Below are 15,291 nucleotides of genomic sequence, written 5' to 3'. Positions count from 1 at the left end.
TAAAAAGGAAGGTATTCTTTGCAGAGGTATTCTTTGCATCCCAAAAGGGTGCCACATTTTTGAGAGTGAATGTTAAGTCTTGCACTTACTAGCTGGCTATAAGCAGAACAGGCATCAATTAAACTATACCATAAAAGCACTCCAATGCCTAGCCTGACACATAAGGCTGACTATTACATTTTAAAGCATTGCTTTTGACTATCCCTTACTGCTTCCCTCACAAACTGATTAGGATTAAAATTCCCATTTCACAGATGAGAAAACAGATGCAGGAAGGCTGGGGAAGGCCCTGCGCTGAAGCTGTGTAGCAAGTCAACACTAAGTTGAGTCTCCCTGGTCTGTGGTCAGCCATACCCTGTTACTTGCTGATGTAGCAAAATGATTTAGAGCTGAGCACAGAGGGCTTGTGCTACTGATGCCATAGGAAGCGGAGTGTGTTCAGAGTGACAGAAATCCTTTGCATAACATGTAGTGGCTGCGAGTTGTATTATGCCACTGTAGACTTGCACGTGACTCCCATGGCTACACACTTCTTTTACAGGACCAGCCATTGCCAGAAGCATAAAAGTAAAATGATGCTATTAAATCAGGCTAAAAAAAAAAGGATGCTGTTTTTTTTTCTTTTGCAAAGCCAGTTTACATGGCATGTCCTTGGCTTTGCAAAGAATCGTTACCATGTCTTCAGAGAGATGCTGAAAGTTTATTTCAGGCAAACATCTGTTTGCTCAGAGCTGGGCCTGGCAGGTTTCGGTCCATGTAAGACTGATGCTTGTCAGAAACATGCTGCTTCTGAGTCTTTTCTAAACCCGTCACGTCATCTTCCTACCCCATCTTCCTCCATTTCCCTTGGGAGCCAGGGATGGGGGAGCCCAGTGATCACGCAGGTTCATCTTCTAAAGGCCTCTAAGGGTAAAATATCCTCAAACAGTGGCATTGTAACATCTCCCCTGGAGACACTCCACAACCTGGAAGAGGGATTTGCTTTCAAGCAAATAAAGCAAGTAAATCCTCCTCTGTTCCTCTCTTTAAATCCTAAGACGCTGCCAAGCTCACCCTTTCTCCTTGTTATTTTAATGCTTCATAGACCTGCAGACTGGCCTCTTTATCCCATTGTCATGGCTGTCTAGCTTTGCTTGACATTTTTAGCTCTCTGACTTTCTCCCCCTAGATAAACTCTCCATGCCCACATTGACATGTTACTCCCACCGCTTTGCTTTTTCATTTTGAAGTACTATCCTGGTAATAAACAGAACAATAAGTGCACATCCTCTGAGTGGCCAAAGTTTCCTTCTTCTGTATCCATTTTAAGATCACAGTATCACCTACTCATTTCCACCCCTTTCTAATGGATACTCCCAAGTGCATGACCTGGTCTACAGCCACGTTTCTGATACTCCAGGGCACCTGGCCTCTGCTCTGAAGCCTCATTACACATCCAAGCCTGTAGACTTGCAAGATAACCAGCCACTCCCTTGGAGTAGCTTATTGCTGTATTAGATATGAACCTCGGGGAGCTGGGGGAGGTTCGTGAAAGGCCAGCATTAATGGCCATTAGGGAGAGAGATAATTACTTAATGCTAGTACAGCACTTTGACGATGAAAAGCTATATAAGTGCTATGTACAAGTAGGAGGCTTATAAGGCTTGGGGTTTGTCTGCTACCAAGGAAAGCTGGTGTCTGGGGAAAAGATTCTCCTTGTCCCACCTTTCTGAATGACATCCAGCTGATTAGGAAAGGAAAAGATGGCTTGTTATCCCCAGTGAGTTCGACAGTACAGCAGCAGGTAGTGGAGCAGCACCGTTCAGCAAAACTGTGCACTATGCCTGCAGTTTGGGCCGCTGACAGAGATACCATGGAAATCAAAACCAAAGTATGGCTGAAAAGCCCTCATGAGAACTCTGGACTGGTGGGAATCCAGAGACTAACACATTAAAGGCAGCTGTTTGTGAGCAGTGCTGTTTTCCCCCTCCCGGCTCACATACCAGCTCCTGGGCTGTAGCCCAGGGTGGCATTCAGAGGGGAGGTACCGAGCCATCTACTCCATGCTCACAGTTGAAGGTTGCTTCATGGATCTGTTAAGAACAGAGTTTGGTCTCTGCCATACTCTAAGGCAGTATTTTATTTTCCTTTTTGTGCAGTTTCCTTCCCAACTTTGAAATAAAAAGAAAAATAAGCCCGTGCTTTTGTTTTCCTTAGTCATTTGACATTCACTTTCCAAGGTCATTTGACAGCTTTCTTCCTGTTCCTGGCATACTTCAGGAAGGCTCTGCTCCTGCTCCTGCCTTGGGAAAGTCACAAGAACTACTCACTGTAGGTGTCTTCATATGGTGCAGCATTATTTGAACTTCCCTTTCATGTGCAGGAAGTTGAAACATTTGAGTTTGAACAGAATCATGTAGCAGTAGTGGAGACCTTGGCACCATTTTTCTCCAGGAAAATCCAACACTCAATCCCCTCGATGTAATGATAACACACGCATTCCCTGAATGCTGTCTCTGTTCCTGCTGCTGTAGGTAGGGATGACCTGGGATCTTATTTAATTGCAGACTTGGCTGTCATCCCAGGCTGGGCTGCACCAGAACACATGTCCTTTAGCCCTCAGTTCTAGGAGCTGGGTGATCCCTGGAAGATACTTAGCTCTGAACCTTCCCCCAGCAGCCAGATGAATGTCCCCATCAGGACACGCTGATTCCTGCTGCGGGCAGGATGTGTTATTCAGCAGTTCTGGACAGCCTTGTATGAATAAGAGCCGCAGGTGGCTCGGTGACCCAAGAGGACACAAGGGCAAAAAAAAGCAATGCAAGCAAGAAGCAGGAAAACCACCCCTGTTTGGCTAAGTTGAGCTCTTGGAGAAAAACAAACAGCAAACAAACCTGCTGTAGATCATGCCTTTGTTAGTCGAAGTCTGTCAGATCGGGCTGGGGCAGGAGAAGGTGGCTTCTCAGGGACAAGGCAAAGGGCAGTACGTGCTTATGGCTGGGGATGCAGGAGACACTCCTTTCTCGCCTCCAGTGCTGCATCCAGCAGCACTGAGAGATTCTTCCCGATCACATGTGCCTGTATTTTGCCTGCATGGGTCCTGACAAATTCCTGGGCACCTTTTGCAAAGCAGAGAGATTAACTGCCATGCCAGACAGAGCTGAGCTTTGCTGAACCTTAGCTGTCCTCTACTCCATAGTTTTAACTGTCACCTTACTGGGCTCTTAAGTACCCAAGTGGTTTAAATCAGAGGTAGCTGAATGTAACTGCAAGTTGTGACTGGGTGTGATTCCGAGTACTTTATCTGTCATTTTCCTTCAGCTTATCCAGAAAGAAAGGCTCTAGCTATAGCTGAGATTACACCATTGCCAGATTTACTCTGCCCACAAAATATCCCCAAGGTGTTCTCCTGACTGAGAGGCATCACGCGTTATGGCTGTACCAGCCCTCGGGCTGAGCCTCTTCTAAGCGACTCAAAAGCCATCACTGCAAACTCTGCATAGCCCTGTCCTTGCGTTCAGGTCCTGTGCCTTTGCTGCCGCACTGTCATAGCCAGTGCTGAACATGAGCTGAAGAACACTCAGCAAATAAGAAAAAGCTTCCTCCAAAGATTTTGACTTGACTTATTGTGTCCTCACCATGCAGCACTCTGCATGTGTACGCTCTGCTTTCTGGGAATGGCAGATGTGATCCTCTCCTAATCCTCACTTTCTACGCCAACCACCTCTTCCATCGCAGGCTCTGGCAGTGCCGCAGCGTGGGGCTTGCTGCCTGCTCCCCTGCATGCCAGTGACTGAAGACATCTCACAGCAATTTGCAAGCGATCACAGAGGGGTTTTGGAAATTTACAGAACGCCCAAAGCAACCTGCAGCTGCCTCTCCTACTTGCCTGCAGCTGCACTGGGTGTCCCAGCCGTGGCCAAAGCAGGGAAGATGCAGGTCACTTGCTGCCAGAGGGGAGTGCTGGACTTAACCAGGGAGAGCATGAGGAAAAGAACCAAATGTCCGCATCATGAGGTGATGTAAGGAGCCAGATGGACTTGCTCAGGAGCAGGAAAGACTGACCAGGCAGGGTTAATGTGAAAATGAGAAAGGGGTGAGACCTTCCTGCTGTCAGTAGGACTGTTTGGCAGGGGACTGTTTGTTCCCCCCAGATGCACACACTGTGTTTAAACATGAGTCTAAAAATAAAGCCTGCCGTTGACATTGTTTTTCCTTACTTCATTTAACAATCTAGTTGCTTTATGACCTGTAATTCTGAATCACGTTGAATCAAGCGGTATAATTTGCAAGCAGGGACAGCGGCCTTTCTCCCCCTTCCCCTCATCTCTGCTCCACTGACTGTGTTTTAATCCCACGGTTTTCAGCATTCCTAATGAGCCATTAACAAGCTGCCAATTACTTATGCAAATGAGGGGGGGGCAGACATGGAGGGGTGGCTGTAGCTAGAGGTAAATTCTGCTACCTCAAAACGGCCTGAGATAAATCACTGCTGCTCTAAGAGCTGCCTGTACCCAAGAGTCCTCTCAGTTATATTATCTGCCATCTAAAAATGCCAGAGGTAATGCAGAGGATGGTTAGGAAAGGGAAACAGAGGAGTAATCGCACATATATTTTTAATTATGTTTGCCAATAATCTATTTGGTGTGCTCCTTACCACAGCTCACCCCTCCTATTTACTTCCCAGAACTCAAAGCAGCAGCACCCACTGCTAGAAAAGGGCTGCACAACCAGCCTGCAGAGGATCAAAGGCCAGTTTCTTATCTTTGTAGAAGTAAATGCTCCAAAAGCCATGATCTCCAACACAGGGACATAAACTGTAAGAAACCCCACCCTTGCCTCATTCAGCTGGGGAGAGGTGAGCGCACCTAGTAACGAAGTCAGCAAGGCCACCACCACGTCCCAGCAGGTCCTACACCCCCACCCTGACAGTTGCTGCTAGAGCCTGCCAGGTGAAGAAGAGGTGACCAGCCTCCTGAGCCCCTGGACCACCTACTGAAAGTTTCTTTTGGTCCAGAGTAACAAAACCCCACACTAGGATCTCGGACAGTTGAGGAAAGTGGTAGCACGAGGGAAAGATTCACCGGTAGAAGACCCAGTGGCTTCCCAGGAGTCCCCCTGCTGGGATGTGGGTTGGCACTGGGCAGCTGTGCAGAGGGGTGCATGCAGATGGTGGCCTCTGCGGTCTTCTGCACCACAGCCACAACACGGGCACCACATCTAGGCTGTTCAAAAGCTACCAACTAAGCCACCTTTCCCTGGCCACTGCCCAGCCAACAGCAGGTGCTGAGAAGGCCACTAAACCTAGTCAAACTACAGCCATCACATAGTTTGTCAGGCACCATATGGATTTACCATTTTGTCTCCACCAGGCTGGAGATCCTTGTACCACGCCACACTCTTCCAGGACAGGCCTGCTTAGAGACATGCAATATCCGTGAAACAGCGCAGCTGTCGGCTAGATACAGCTTCAAAGGGGATCTGTAGTCTGCAAAGACTGCATGTGCCAACAGAAATTGTCCATGACTGATCTGCATTATCATTTTGCAGTGAGCTGGTAATGCTACAAGAAGTGTTTAATAGCTCAAAAGCTAATCAGATAGAGACTAAGTTAAACCATCATGATGCAAGAAACGCGTCCATCAGGATTCTGCTCTTTGGCGGACGCAGAGAATGAAAATCAGCTCAGTTTCTGGCTTCGGAAAGTAGGAAGATTTTCCCAATAAATCTCAACCTGGCTACATAAAAGCGAAGTCTCAAAATGGCCTGAGAAATGCAGTTTAGGAAATAGGACCAATAAAACACTTGCATGTATGATCACCCTACACTAAAATGCTTTCAGATTAGTATCTCATCATCTCCCCTACCACCGTCCCTCTCTCTGTCCTGACAGTGACTCCCCTCTGGGTAACCCATAATGCTCTGTCTTTGTCTGCAGCCAGAGCCATTCCAGGCTGAAGACTATATGTGATTTAGATAAGGCTCCATTACTTAACTTGTAGATGCTGGACAATCAGTTCAACTGCCTTAGCATTAATCATAATCATATTCAAAATTCATTAAGCTAGATTGTTTGGAAATCTATTTCTTGTTAATGTCAGAATCACTGAGCATAGCCCCGGCAGTGTACAGAGAGAAATTTAATACATTGGGAACTCCCGTATAATAAATGGGAACTCCCTATAGAAGCAGAACCTTTCTTTACGTGCAGCTGGACTCTGGCAGCTCCTGCCTGGTTTGTCATTTGTGAATTTTGTTAAGTAGCAGTGAAACACTCTGAGCATGCTGGCTGTCGGCTGATCAAGAGGCATCTATAGAAATACGTAGCTGAGTATGGAGTTTTTAAGGGGGAAGCTTAGATGCTCAGATCCATGCCCACAAATCTTAATAATACCTTTTGTATCTAAAAACTGGCCAGGCAACCCAGAGACTTCCATGCACAATCATGGTGTAGAGGTACAAAAATCTAAAGTCCTTTAAAAATAGAAACCTGTTCCTTGCTTTCCTGAAAACTTTCATTAGATTAGAGGATGGGGCTTTAGTACTTCACCAAGATGAAAAACTTTGAGCAATAAAATAGCTGGATCACTCCTTCCAGCCAGTTTCCTGTAGGCCAATTGAGGACGGTTCCCAATGGTGCGCTCCCTAATGGTTTATTTGGCCTGTTTAAGCATTTTGGATGATGGTGCTTTCCTTCAGGTACGAGTTCTCACCCTCTAGTCGCACAGTGGTTTCTCAGCAGGGTAACATCACAGAAATACAGAACAACTTCGGAAGATGCATACTCTTTGTCTCCTAATGAAGGCAGTGCAGGCACAGATGGCATCTCAGACAAACACGTTGCAAGCGGTTTTAAAATAAAGAGCTCATCATCAGAGGCTGCAGTGTCACACCTACTAATGATGCAATTAAACTCATCAGTGCCAGTGGGAAAGCTGTGCCAGCTCTGGCACTGCTGAATGGAGAGCTGCATTTCACGGCAAAGGCAAACCCCAACCTGCCACCTCCCCCCCCCCCCCCCCCCCCATGATTTAGGTCCCTGTAGAGACACATTGAATATATGAAGCCAGTGGATGAACCTCCTGACACCTAAAATACAGGGCGTTGCCCTGGACATGCCCTTCCCATGCCTGCCTGAAGCATCCCCGTCAAAATGTGATGCGGCTTACAGAGGGGAGGCTGCAGATGGTGACAACAGCCAAAGATGGACAGGCGCAGGAGAGCGACTGCACCCACCAGCACGGCTGCAGTGGGGGAGCAGCAGCAGCACTGGGAAGTGGCAGAACTAAAACCATCAACAGCCCAAATGGTGGCATGTGCAGAAAGTGGGGTTGGGGTTTGGCCATAGGATTGTGATAGAAAACAAGCTAAATTTGAAAATCTGAAGACATAAAGCATTGCAGCCTCTCCTACTCTGTTTGTCCACCCAAGACTTTCTGTGCATTGAAATTTCCTCCATTCTTTATCAAGTTTTCCAGATGCCCTTGAGTAGGAGAGAACTGCTGGAGTCCCATGCATTTTAAACCACTGTGTTAAAATTCTTCCTCCCTACTTCATTTAGCCAGGAGTGTAAATAAATAAGCAAACCCACAAACACAGGAACCTGGTTCCCAGATGCCATTAGAGCCCTCAAGCACTAAGTGGCCATCGCAGATATCGCTAGTTGCCTTCTGCTCCCCTTCCTGCAGCCAGTCAGACACTCCACCCCAGGGAGCCCCACCGGGACCATTCAACAAACCCAACACCCGGCAGGACACATCTGACTGTTTCTGCCGTAATATAGGACTGCTTCTAGATGGTCAGCTCTCCGAACCAGGCGAGTTTTCCTAGAGGAGTCTCCAGCCACCAGCTCTCCATTAGGGTTAGCCACAAGAGGAAGGGCAGAAGGAGAAAGTGAGTCTAAAGAAACCGCTAATGTTCTGCAGTGTCTGATAGGATGAATGACCCCTGCAGACATATGCTGAGCAGACAGGACAGTCCTCAATTATGTCATTGCTGGAGCATTTACTTCAAGGAGAAACGTGACTACAAATGCTGGGCTTAAAGCCTTGGCTGTTTTTACCGCCTCTGGATAAGCTGCTCTGGTCCAAGAGCGTTAGGTATGTGTGTGCATCATGCACAGGCAGCGACACACATGTCTGCGTATGAAACAGCTTTACAGCCCGAAGAGTAAAGCTGAAAAAAACCTGTTAAATTTCATTCTGCCCTCTTTCCTTTGTGAGAGAGGCCCTAAAGGATTTGCTAAGGTATTGATGGGTGCCAATCCATATAACCCAGCGGGTAACCCACAGCCTCTGTCAGGAAATCACAAGCAAATCTTGCCTACACGATGGAAATTTCCTGCTCGCCACAGATTTTCCCCAGCCTCATCCTCACCGCATTATCCCTGTGCTGACTTCTATATACTTCTCTCAATGTTTTCTAACCTTCAGGCTCACAACTTTGTAAATATTTGCAGTCAGGTAGCACATTTCCCCACTCTGGTCATTCTTTAGACAAACTATTTTCATACAGCTCTTTCTATCCTCAGCAATCAATTGTTTCACACTGTCTTTGCTTCTGCTGCGCCTCTGCAGAAACTGTTGACCTTACGGATACTCTTTGTGGGGCTGAATCAGGGACACACGGCTATGTAATAAGAGGGTATTTAAAATAATGACTGCTGTAGAGGCACACGCTTCGCTTTTTGACTTGGGTTCTTTACATGGATGGCTTCAGAAAGGCATTTGTTTCACTGGCACACTGAAAGCCATAGGCTTGCTGGGGAGCTGCCACCCCACGAGGGACTGTGCTTGGTTCAAGGAGGACAGGGTTTATAAAGACAAAATGTAATTTGCCCTGGGGCAGCCACAATCTCACTTTTGCAGCAATACTTGCTGTATATTGATCATAACCGGCTCGGTGCTTTATTAGCCACCCGAGGTGCGATGAGCTGCTACTGGCATTTGTGCTTGATAATCAAAGGCATTTGTCATTCTTTGAAATGTTCTGTGAGTAGGTGCTTGATTTGGGTGCATGTAAAAGAGGGCAGCAATCTGGAGCAAGAGGCAGGGAGGCAGCGGGCATAGGTAGGGTGTCCTGCTGCCCACCCCTGTCCTGACCCACAGGGCATCCCCACTGCAGCATCCCACATGACCCCATGGACACCATCCCACAGGGCAGGATCCTGTGGCTGTGCAGCTCTGTGGCTCAGCAGCATCCTCCACCACTGGCAAAGCTCTGCCTGAGGAAGCTTGAAGAGCAGCAGCCATTGCTGCCGTTCAGCCCGCAGCCGCCCAGCACCCGTAGCTCCCTTGAAGCCCTCCTTTCTCTTTTGCCTTTCCCTCATTTCCTAGACAAACTGCTCTGGGTTTTTTTCCTCCCTCTCACTGGCAGGTACAGGTGGCTTGACACCTCCCCCAGCTTGAATTTTAAACTATTTAACAGCTTTAAATGCACCTAACGAGGTTTCAGTGTGCACTTTGCTGCCATCCCTCTGCTTCTCTGACACTGGGAAGGAGAGTGGTTTGGAAACCCAACCCAGTCTTCACTGCACTGGAAGTCTAATTACATGGTAACTGGTGACCTTGTAAGTACGGGGTAATCTGCTGCGTAATACCAGGGTAAATTATCCCAGTACTTCTGTCTTTTCCACTGCAGCCTTCCGCAGAGACAAAAATACAGCCGGTTAAATGGTAATTAATCTTTAAATCATTTGGCACTTACCCAGGCCAATGAGGAGTGACCAGCAGAAGCCCACTGGCTCTGCGCAGGGCAAGGGACCAGCTCAGGAGCCACCGCTCTGGGACTGTCTGGTGTCACTTGGCCAGAGCAGGGGCTACTTTGTCACCCAGCCTCTCCGGGTGCCAGATGCCTAAGGCAGCAGGTATGGGCTGCTTTCTCAGAGCTGGATGTAGCTCTCTTGCCTGCCCTGTGTCAGGCATCGCTTATTCGGAGGGACACATCCAAAGCCATCTGCAGGAGGAAGGGGGCACCAGGAGCATGTGGATGCCCAAGGGGAACAGGCAGCCACCCTGTCTGTGTTAGCAGGATGGGGCCAGAGGTTCAGAGTGGCTCACCCGTGGTGGGGGTGAACCATCTGGAGCACTTCCTTACCCTCACCACGAGGGAGGTGCATGGGAACAGCACCAACACTTTCCTCCAAAACCACCCAAACCATCCAGGCACAGCCTCAGGCATTCACCCTGCAAAACTCCAGGAAAACCGGCTGAGAGATGCGCTTTCTCCCTCAGCACTGTGAGATGCGCTTCATTCCCTCCCACACTAACAGCCTGTCGCCCTGGGGCTGGGGGCTGCCTGTCTGACCCCTGGTACCTCTATGGCACCAAAATATATTTGCATACATTTTAGACCCGCTGACATCATTCCTTCTGGAGACCTTCAGGTTTTTATAGTAACTACGGTAATGATTTTCAGATTATAGACTAATAAAATATTTTAATTTGTTAGGAACATTAAGGTGGGCACTGTACGATTCTTATGACATTTAAATACTGCTTTTTAAAAAAAAAAAAAAAAGAAGGGGGGGAGTTCTGAGTGCATTTCTTTTCCAGACAAGAGCACTGAAATAGAAAGTCAAAATCCTACACACTGGTACCCAGATCAGCTCTGACACCTCCCCTCCATGCCTGTTTCACTTGAATACCTGCCAAGTTAAACAAGAAAACATGAGATTGCAGTGTCCTAGTTGCAGCCCTGGTTTTGGCAAGCGAGCCCTCCTCCTTAGTCACTGTGCGGCAGCGAACTGATCTAAGCACGTACGACTCCGCGTGCCATTGCCCTCTATGGGCTGGGTCACAACTAATGGGTAACACAGAGTTTTTGCACCTCAGCCTATACTCACCCTTTTCTCCCCCCTGCCCATTCGTTGTGGGCTCTGATTAACTAACCAGACAAGACTAAAGCAAGCAAGCCATGGCTTTAGAGCATCCCGTCATTTCCGTGGCATGCAACGTACACCGTGTGCCATAAGGCAGACTGCTGCATCAGCCCCTTTCCTCTGGCTGGGTAGAAATTGCACAGTTTGGAGTGCATACGACTGCTGAATAAAGCAGGAGCATTTCGGAGGAGGAAAATTGCCCTTGCAGCTCCATGGGTTGATATGGCTGATAGCTCTGTCCTTCGCCTCCTAACCTGTAAAATGGGGCAATGCAACTCACTGCCTTCTCAAAGATGCTGTGCAGGTAGTGGCTTGTACAGTAAAGCAATAAATGGCATGGGAAAGCCTGCCAAGAAAGGGAAAAACAGTCAAACGTTTAGCCTAGCGTTAGTTATACCAGGCAAAAGAGACAGAGGGTTACACAATGAATATTATGGAGAAGAATAGCAAAGAAGTTCCTTTGTTCTGTCAGTACTTTTGCCTTGTACCTCAACTGGATCATACAAGATTAACGGCAGGTGATTATGTAAAGTCTGTACTACAAGGCAGAGGCAAGTGTGAGCTTGGGCCTCCCCATTATCATTACCTGACCTTGCACGCTCCCTTTTGCAACCTCAGCATTTTTTTGCAGATAGGATTTTTGGGTGGTTATTTTAAGAAAACTGTGTTAAATTTCTTGCTTCTGTGCCAGATACCTGCTGTTTAACAAACGGGCCATGACTAAGCATAGACTGGAAATTAGAAGCATCTATGAGTGAAAGCAATGAGATTCTGGGACTGTCTTCCCTTAGGAGCACATTTAATAGTGGTGCTTGATTATGAAAAGGATAAATCTGATGTGATTGATGCAACAGGGGATTGGATTTGATGATCCAGGGAATCCCTTCCAGCCTTCTCTACTCCTAATGAATTTATTTTCTAAGGACGGGGGGGATGCAGTGCTCTACTGATGGCAAACAACAGAGAAAAGTGGGTACCTGCTGATGGTTAATGGGTCTCCAACCCTAGACTTAACCACTTCCCATCACCAAGAAGGTGGAGCAAGTGTCTCTCCTGGTTCTGCACATCCTGAAAACACCAAGCAGAGGTGGGAGCAAGGATCCTACCTGCTTCCCTCTTTGCATTTTCCAACTACCAAGGACTTTGAAAATGCACTTTCCTTGAACCAGTACTGCAAATGTCTCAGGTCACAGGTTCCCTGTGTATTTCTAAGGTACTTACCTGTCTCCCAAAACCATAATGCCTGTATCCCCTGCAATCTTTTTTTCATGTGAATCTCCTCAGTGAAGATGATCAGGGATCATCTTTTAACAATGGGAAACTGAGGCACAGAAGGACTATCTGATCTGCTATGATGGCAGAGGACATCGGTAGCATGGAAGGGACCCACAGCCCAGTCCAAAGCTGGGATCTCACTGCTGGACTCTCCTCTGTGCACTTAACTGTGCTTTCCCTTTCACAACAGGAATAGCGGAGCAGAAAGTATCTTTCAGCCCAAGCATTCACTGGTCTGGGATTCCCATCCTCTGCCAAGCCAAGGGGGCTGAGTCCGGGGTTCCTGAGGGGAAAGTGCAAGGTTGTTTCCGAAGGAACGCACAGGGAAAGTGGTTATGTTTCTTTTCCCCCTGAGTAGTTTAAATTCTTTAATTCCTACTTGCTAATAAGATAAAATGCTGTGATTTCTGCAGGATCAAATGGTGCAGGATAAGCTAAGGCTGTTTATTAATTAACATGCTTTCAGGGCTGGGAAAAAAATAACAAAAAGAAGCAACAGGGTTGTAGATGATAGCTATAAATATGACCCAAACATTACCTGCCATGACATTTTAGCCAAGGGGAAGCTGTCATGTTCGTGCTGGGCATGGCACTCTGATAGCGAATAAAACCCATAAATGAGAGGGCAATGCTTTCCGTCTAGAAAATGTGGCTGTTCACAGACATGGGCTACAATTTTCCAGGGCCTGATCCTGCAAATAATACCAGGTATAGCACTTCAGTGTGTCAGTGCTCCGCTGGCCTCCCCAGGGACTGCTTGGAGCAGGGAGTGCTAAGCTCAGTGGTAAACGGTTGCAGGATCAGATTCATAGCGCGCCAAGCATTTTGGATGAAAAGAGCTATAAAGAAGTCACATATTATTATGTCACATTGCAAAGGTCAACCCCAGTATTTGTTCTGTCATAAGGACATGATTGAAAGGCAAAAACCAGTGTCAGGGCACAGGGGAAAATAATTTTTTAAAAACTGCCCTCAGGGCTGAGGATACAGAATTACATCAGTGCTTAGAACTAAATTCCCATCCACACCCTGCAATTCAATTTTGGCTCAGAAAGGCATAAATGTAACAAAATAATCTTTCAGCGGCACATCTTATCCGCTGACATATCCTCTGTAAAATCAGCAATACCTGAACTCACACTCCTGCGTGATCCTTGCAACAGTCGGGAACTGCCAGAGCCCTGTTCTGTCACGGATCCCAGCAGCACTTTGCAGGATCCACTCAGGTCCTTAACATCGTGTAGGCATTCACTTAACCCCCGTCGCTGATGGGGCAGGAGAAGTGTTGGGATGCTGGGAGGAGGCTGGGCAGGGGGACAGCTAGTCCTCCATCACCTGGCCAGGAGCATACACCTCCCCTAGCAATGTCACAGGGAGGTTTGGGGCATGGGACCCTGGTAGCTTGTCCCAGTCATGGCTACTTTGGAAATATTTATGACCATCTCTCTGGGCTTGCTGGCACGGGGGAGCTATTAAGAAATAAAGTAAGGAAGCCATCACTTTCCTGCCTTAATTTAAGAGGGGTCATGACTGCTCCACAGAGACAGTGTCTTTGGGTGGATTCGCTCGATCCATTTCCAAAACCAACTCAAGACAAGGCTCCCCAACTTTCTGGATCAACAGAGCACTTCCTTGTGTGCCAGCAGCAAAGCCTCATAGAACAATCCAGTTCAATGTTTGCCCCTCTCACAGGCTTCTGCAGTTCACCTCTAGAAGCCTTGCAGCTTGCTAGCGGTGGCTTCTGCAGTGCTGCAACACCTGGAGACCCACCGGGCCGAGCATCCCTACACAGAGGCTCCAGCACAACAGGATGGTGGCCCACCTCTGTGGGAGGGAAAGCAGGGCCAACAGAGGTGTTACCAGCCCTCAGCTGGCTCACATGGCTCCCATCAGCCACCACCTTGGCAAACCAAAACGCCTTTGCACTGCCAGAGCACCTCCAGGCAAGGGGTGGGAGCAGCAGCGGAGCAGTGATGGTTAACATCCACTAATCGCAGCTGCAAGCACCCAGCCGGGCACCGGGCAGACACCTAGGCTGCATCTAGACCAGCAGACAGAAGGCGTCAGGGCTGTCATCTGACAGTCCAACTGGTCCAATGGTCTGGTTTTAGTCTGCGCCAATTTGACGGTATCTGAAGGACTGTTGAGAGGACAATGCAAGTCAGGGGCAGTCCCCAGCGAGCAGTGCAAATGCCACCCTGCTTGGAGGTGCGGAGCGGTTTTGCTGCACAGAGGCAAACCATGCTGCACTCACTGCCATCAGAGCCAGAGGACGGCACACACTGTCCACTAGTGCAGAGACAGCTGGACACCCACGGGGGAAGATTGCACTGAAGACTTTTGCATTCATCCCATATTATCTCACCATACAGACAGGCCCCAGAGAGTTACTACAGTAGAAACACGTGCAGTTCCCATCACACACAAGAGCCCCTTTGCTGCCAAATGCACTAGACCCGACCAAGTCCCAGAGCTGCTCAACCCCACGTGTCATGTCATGCTCAAGCGGTACCAGTCCCCCGCTTCCAGCTGCCCCAGGGGTCGAGATCCACTCACTGTTGCAGCTGCCGGCGGTGCCAGTCTCTGTCGCTGCCACGCTGCGCTGAACTGGCCCTTCGGACGCGGCCCTTCCTGACAGTGAATGGGTGAAAACAAGGGAAGGAGACAAACAAAAGAGAAGGGAAGGGTGAGAGAGGGAGGGAGGGATGGAGGGAATGAAGCAAGGGGACAAGAAGGGAAAGGGTATGTCTTTAACCGAACCATACGTCTTTCGCTGGCTGCAACATCCCAACACTGCACAACCCTTGCTGCGAGGGCACGGGGCAGGTGAGACCCTCTGGCCCTGGTCACCACCACCTCGCACCCCACACCATCACCTGCACTCGTGCAGAGGGAGGGCGACCTGGGTGAGAGTCAAGGGGTGGGGGGTGGCCTCCTGAAGCTTCTTCTTGGACTGTGAAGCCACATTCCTTGGGGGTTCCAGAGTCCCTGTCCAGACAGGAGAAGTTTTAGGGGGCTTGAGCGGCTCCTCTGTATCGGGTACATAAGCATCCTGCTCCTTGCCCATTGCCAGCCCTCCTGGGCACAGTGCAGGGACTCATCTGCCTCTTCCAGCAGAACAAGACCCAGACCTGATGTCTTTACTCAGGCTTAAGCTC

General features: G+C 48.5%; 1 protein-coding gene across 4 annotated transcripts in view; it reads right to left on the bottom strand.

Annotated features, from left to right (window-relative positions):
- Nucleotides 1–15,291, bottom strand: part of NTRK3 (neurotrophic receptor tyrosine kinase 3) — a 223,671-nt gene that overhangs the window by 6,137 nt on the left and 202,243 nt on the right. For 3 of the 4 annotated variants that reach the window (XM_080396202.1, XM_080396201.1, XM_080396199.1), the window contains one exon: nucleotides 14,690–14,764. The exons of the other annotated variant lie outside the window; for it this stretch is intronic. In XM_080396202.1, the coding sequence (XP_080252328.1) occupies nucleotides 14,690–14,764 (75 nt within the window). The remainder of the gene's footprint in view (nucleotides 1–14,689; nucleotides 14,765–15,291) is intronic. 4 annotated transcript variants of the gene reach the window in all.

This window comes from Falco punctatus (assembly GCF_963210335.1).
Source record: "Falco punctatus genome assembly, chromosome: 7".
In the NCBI taxonomy this organism is placed as follows: Eukaryota; Metazoa; Chordata; class Aves; order Falconiformes; family Falconidae; genus Falco; species Falco punctatus.
The sequence above is the reverse complement of the archived record's forward strand: the minus strand, read 5'-3'. Positions and strand labels throughout refer to the sequence as shown.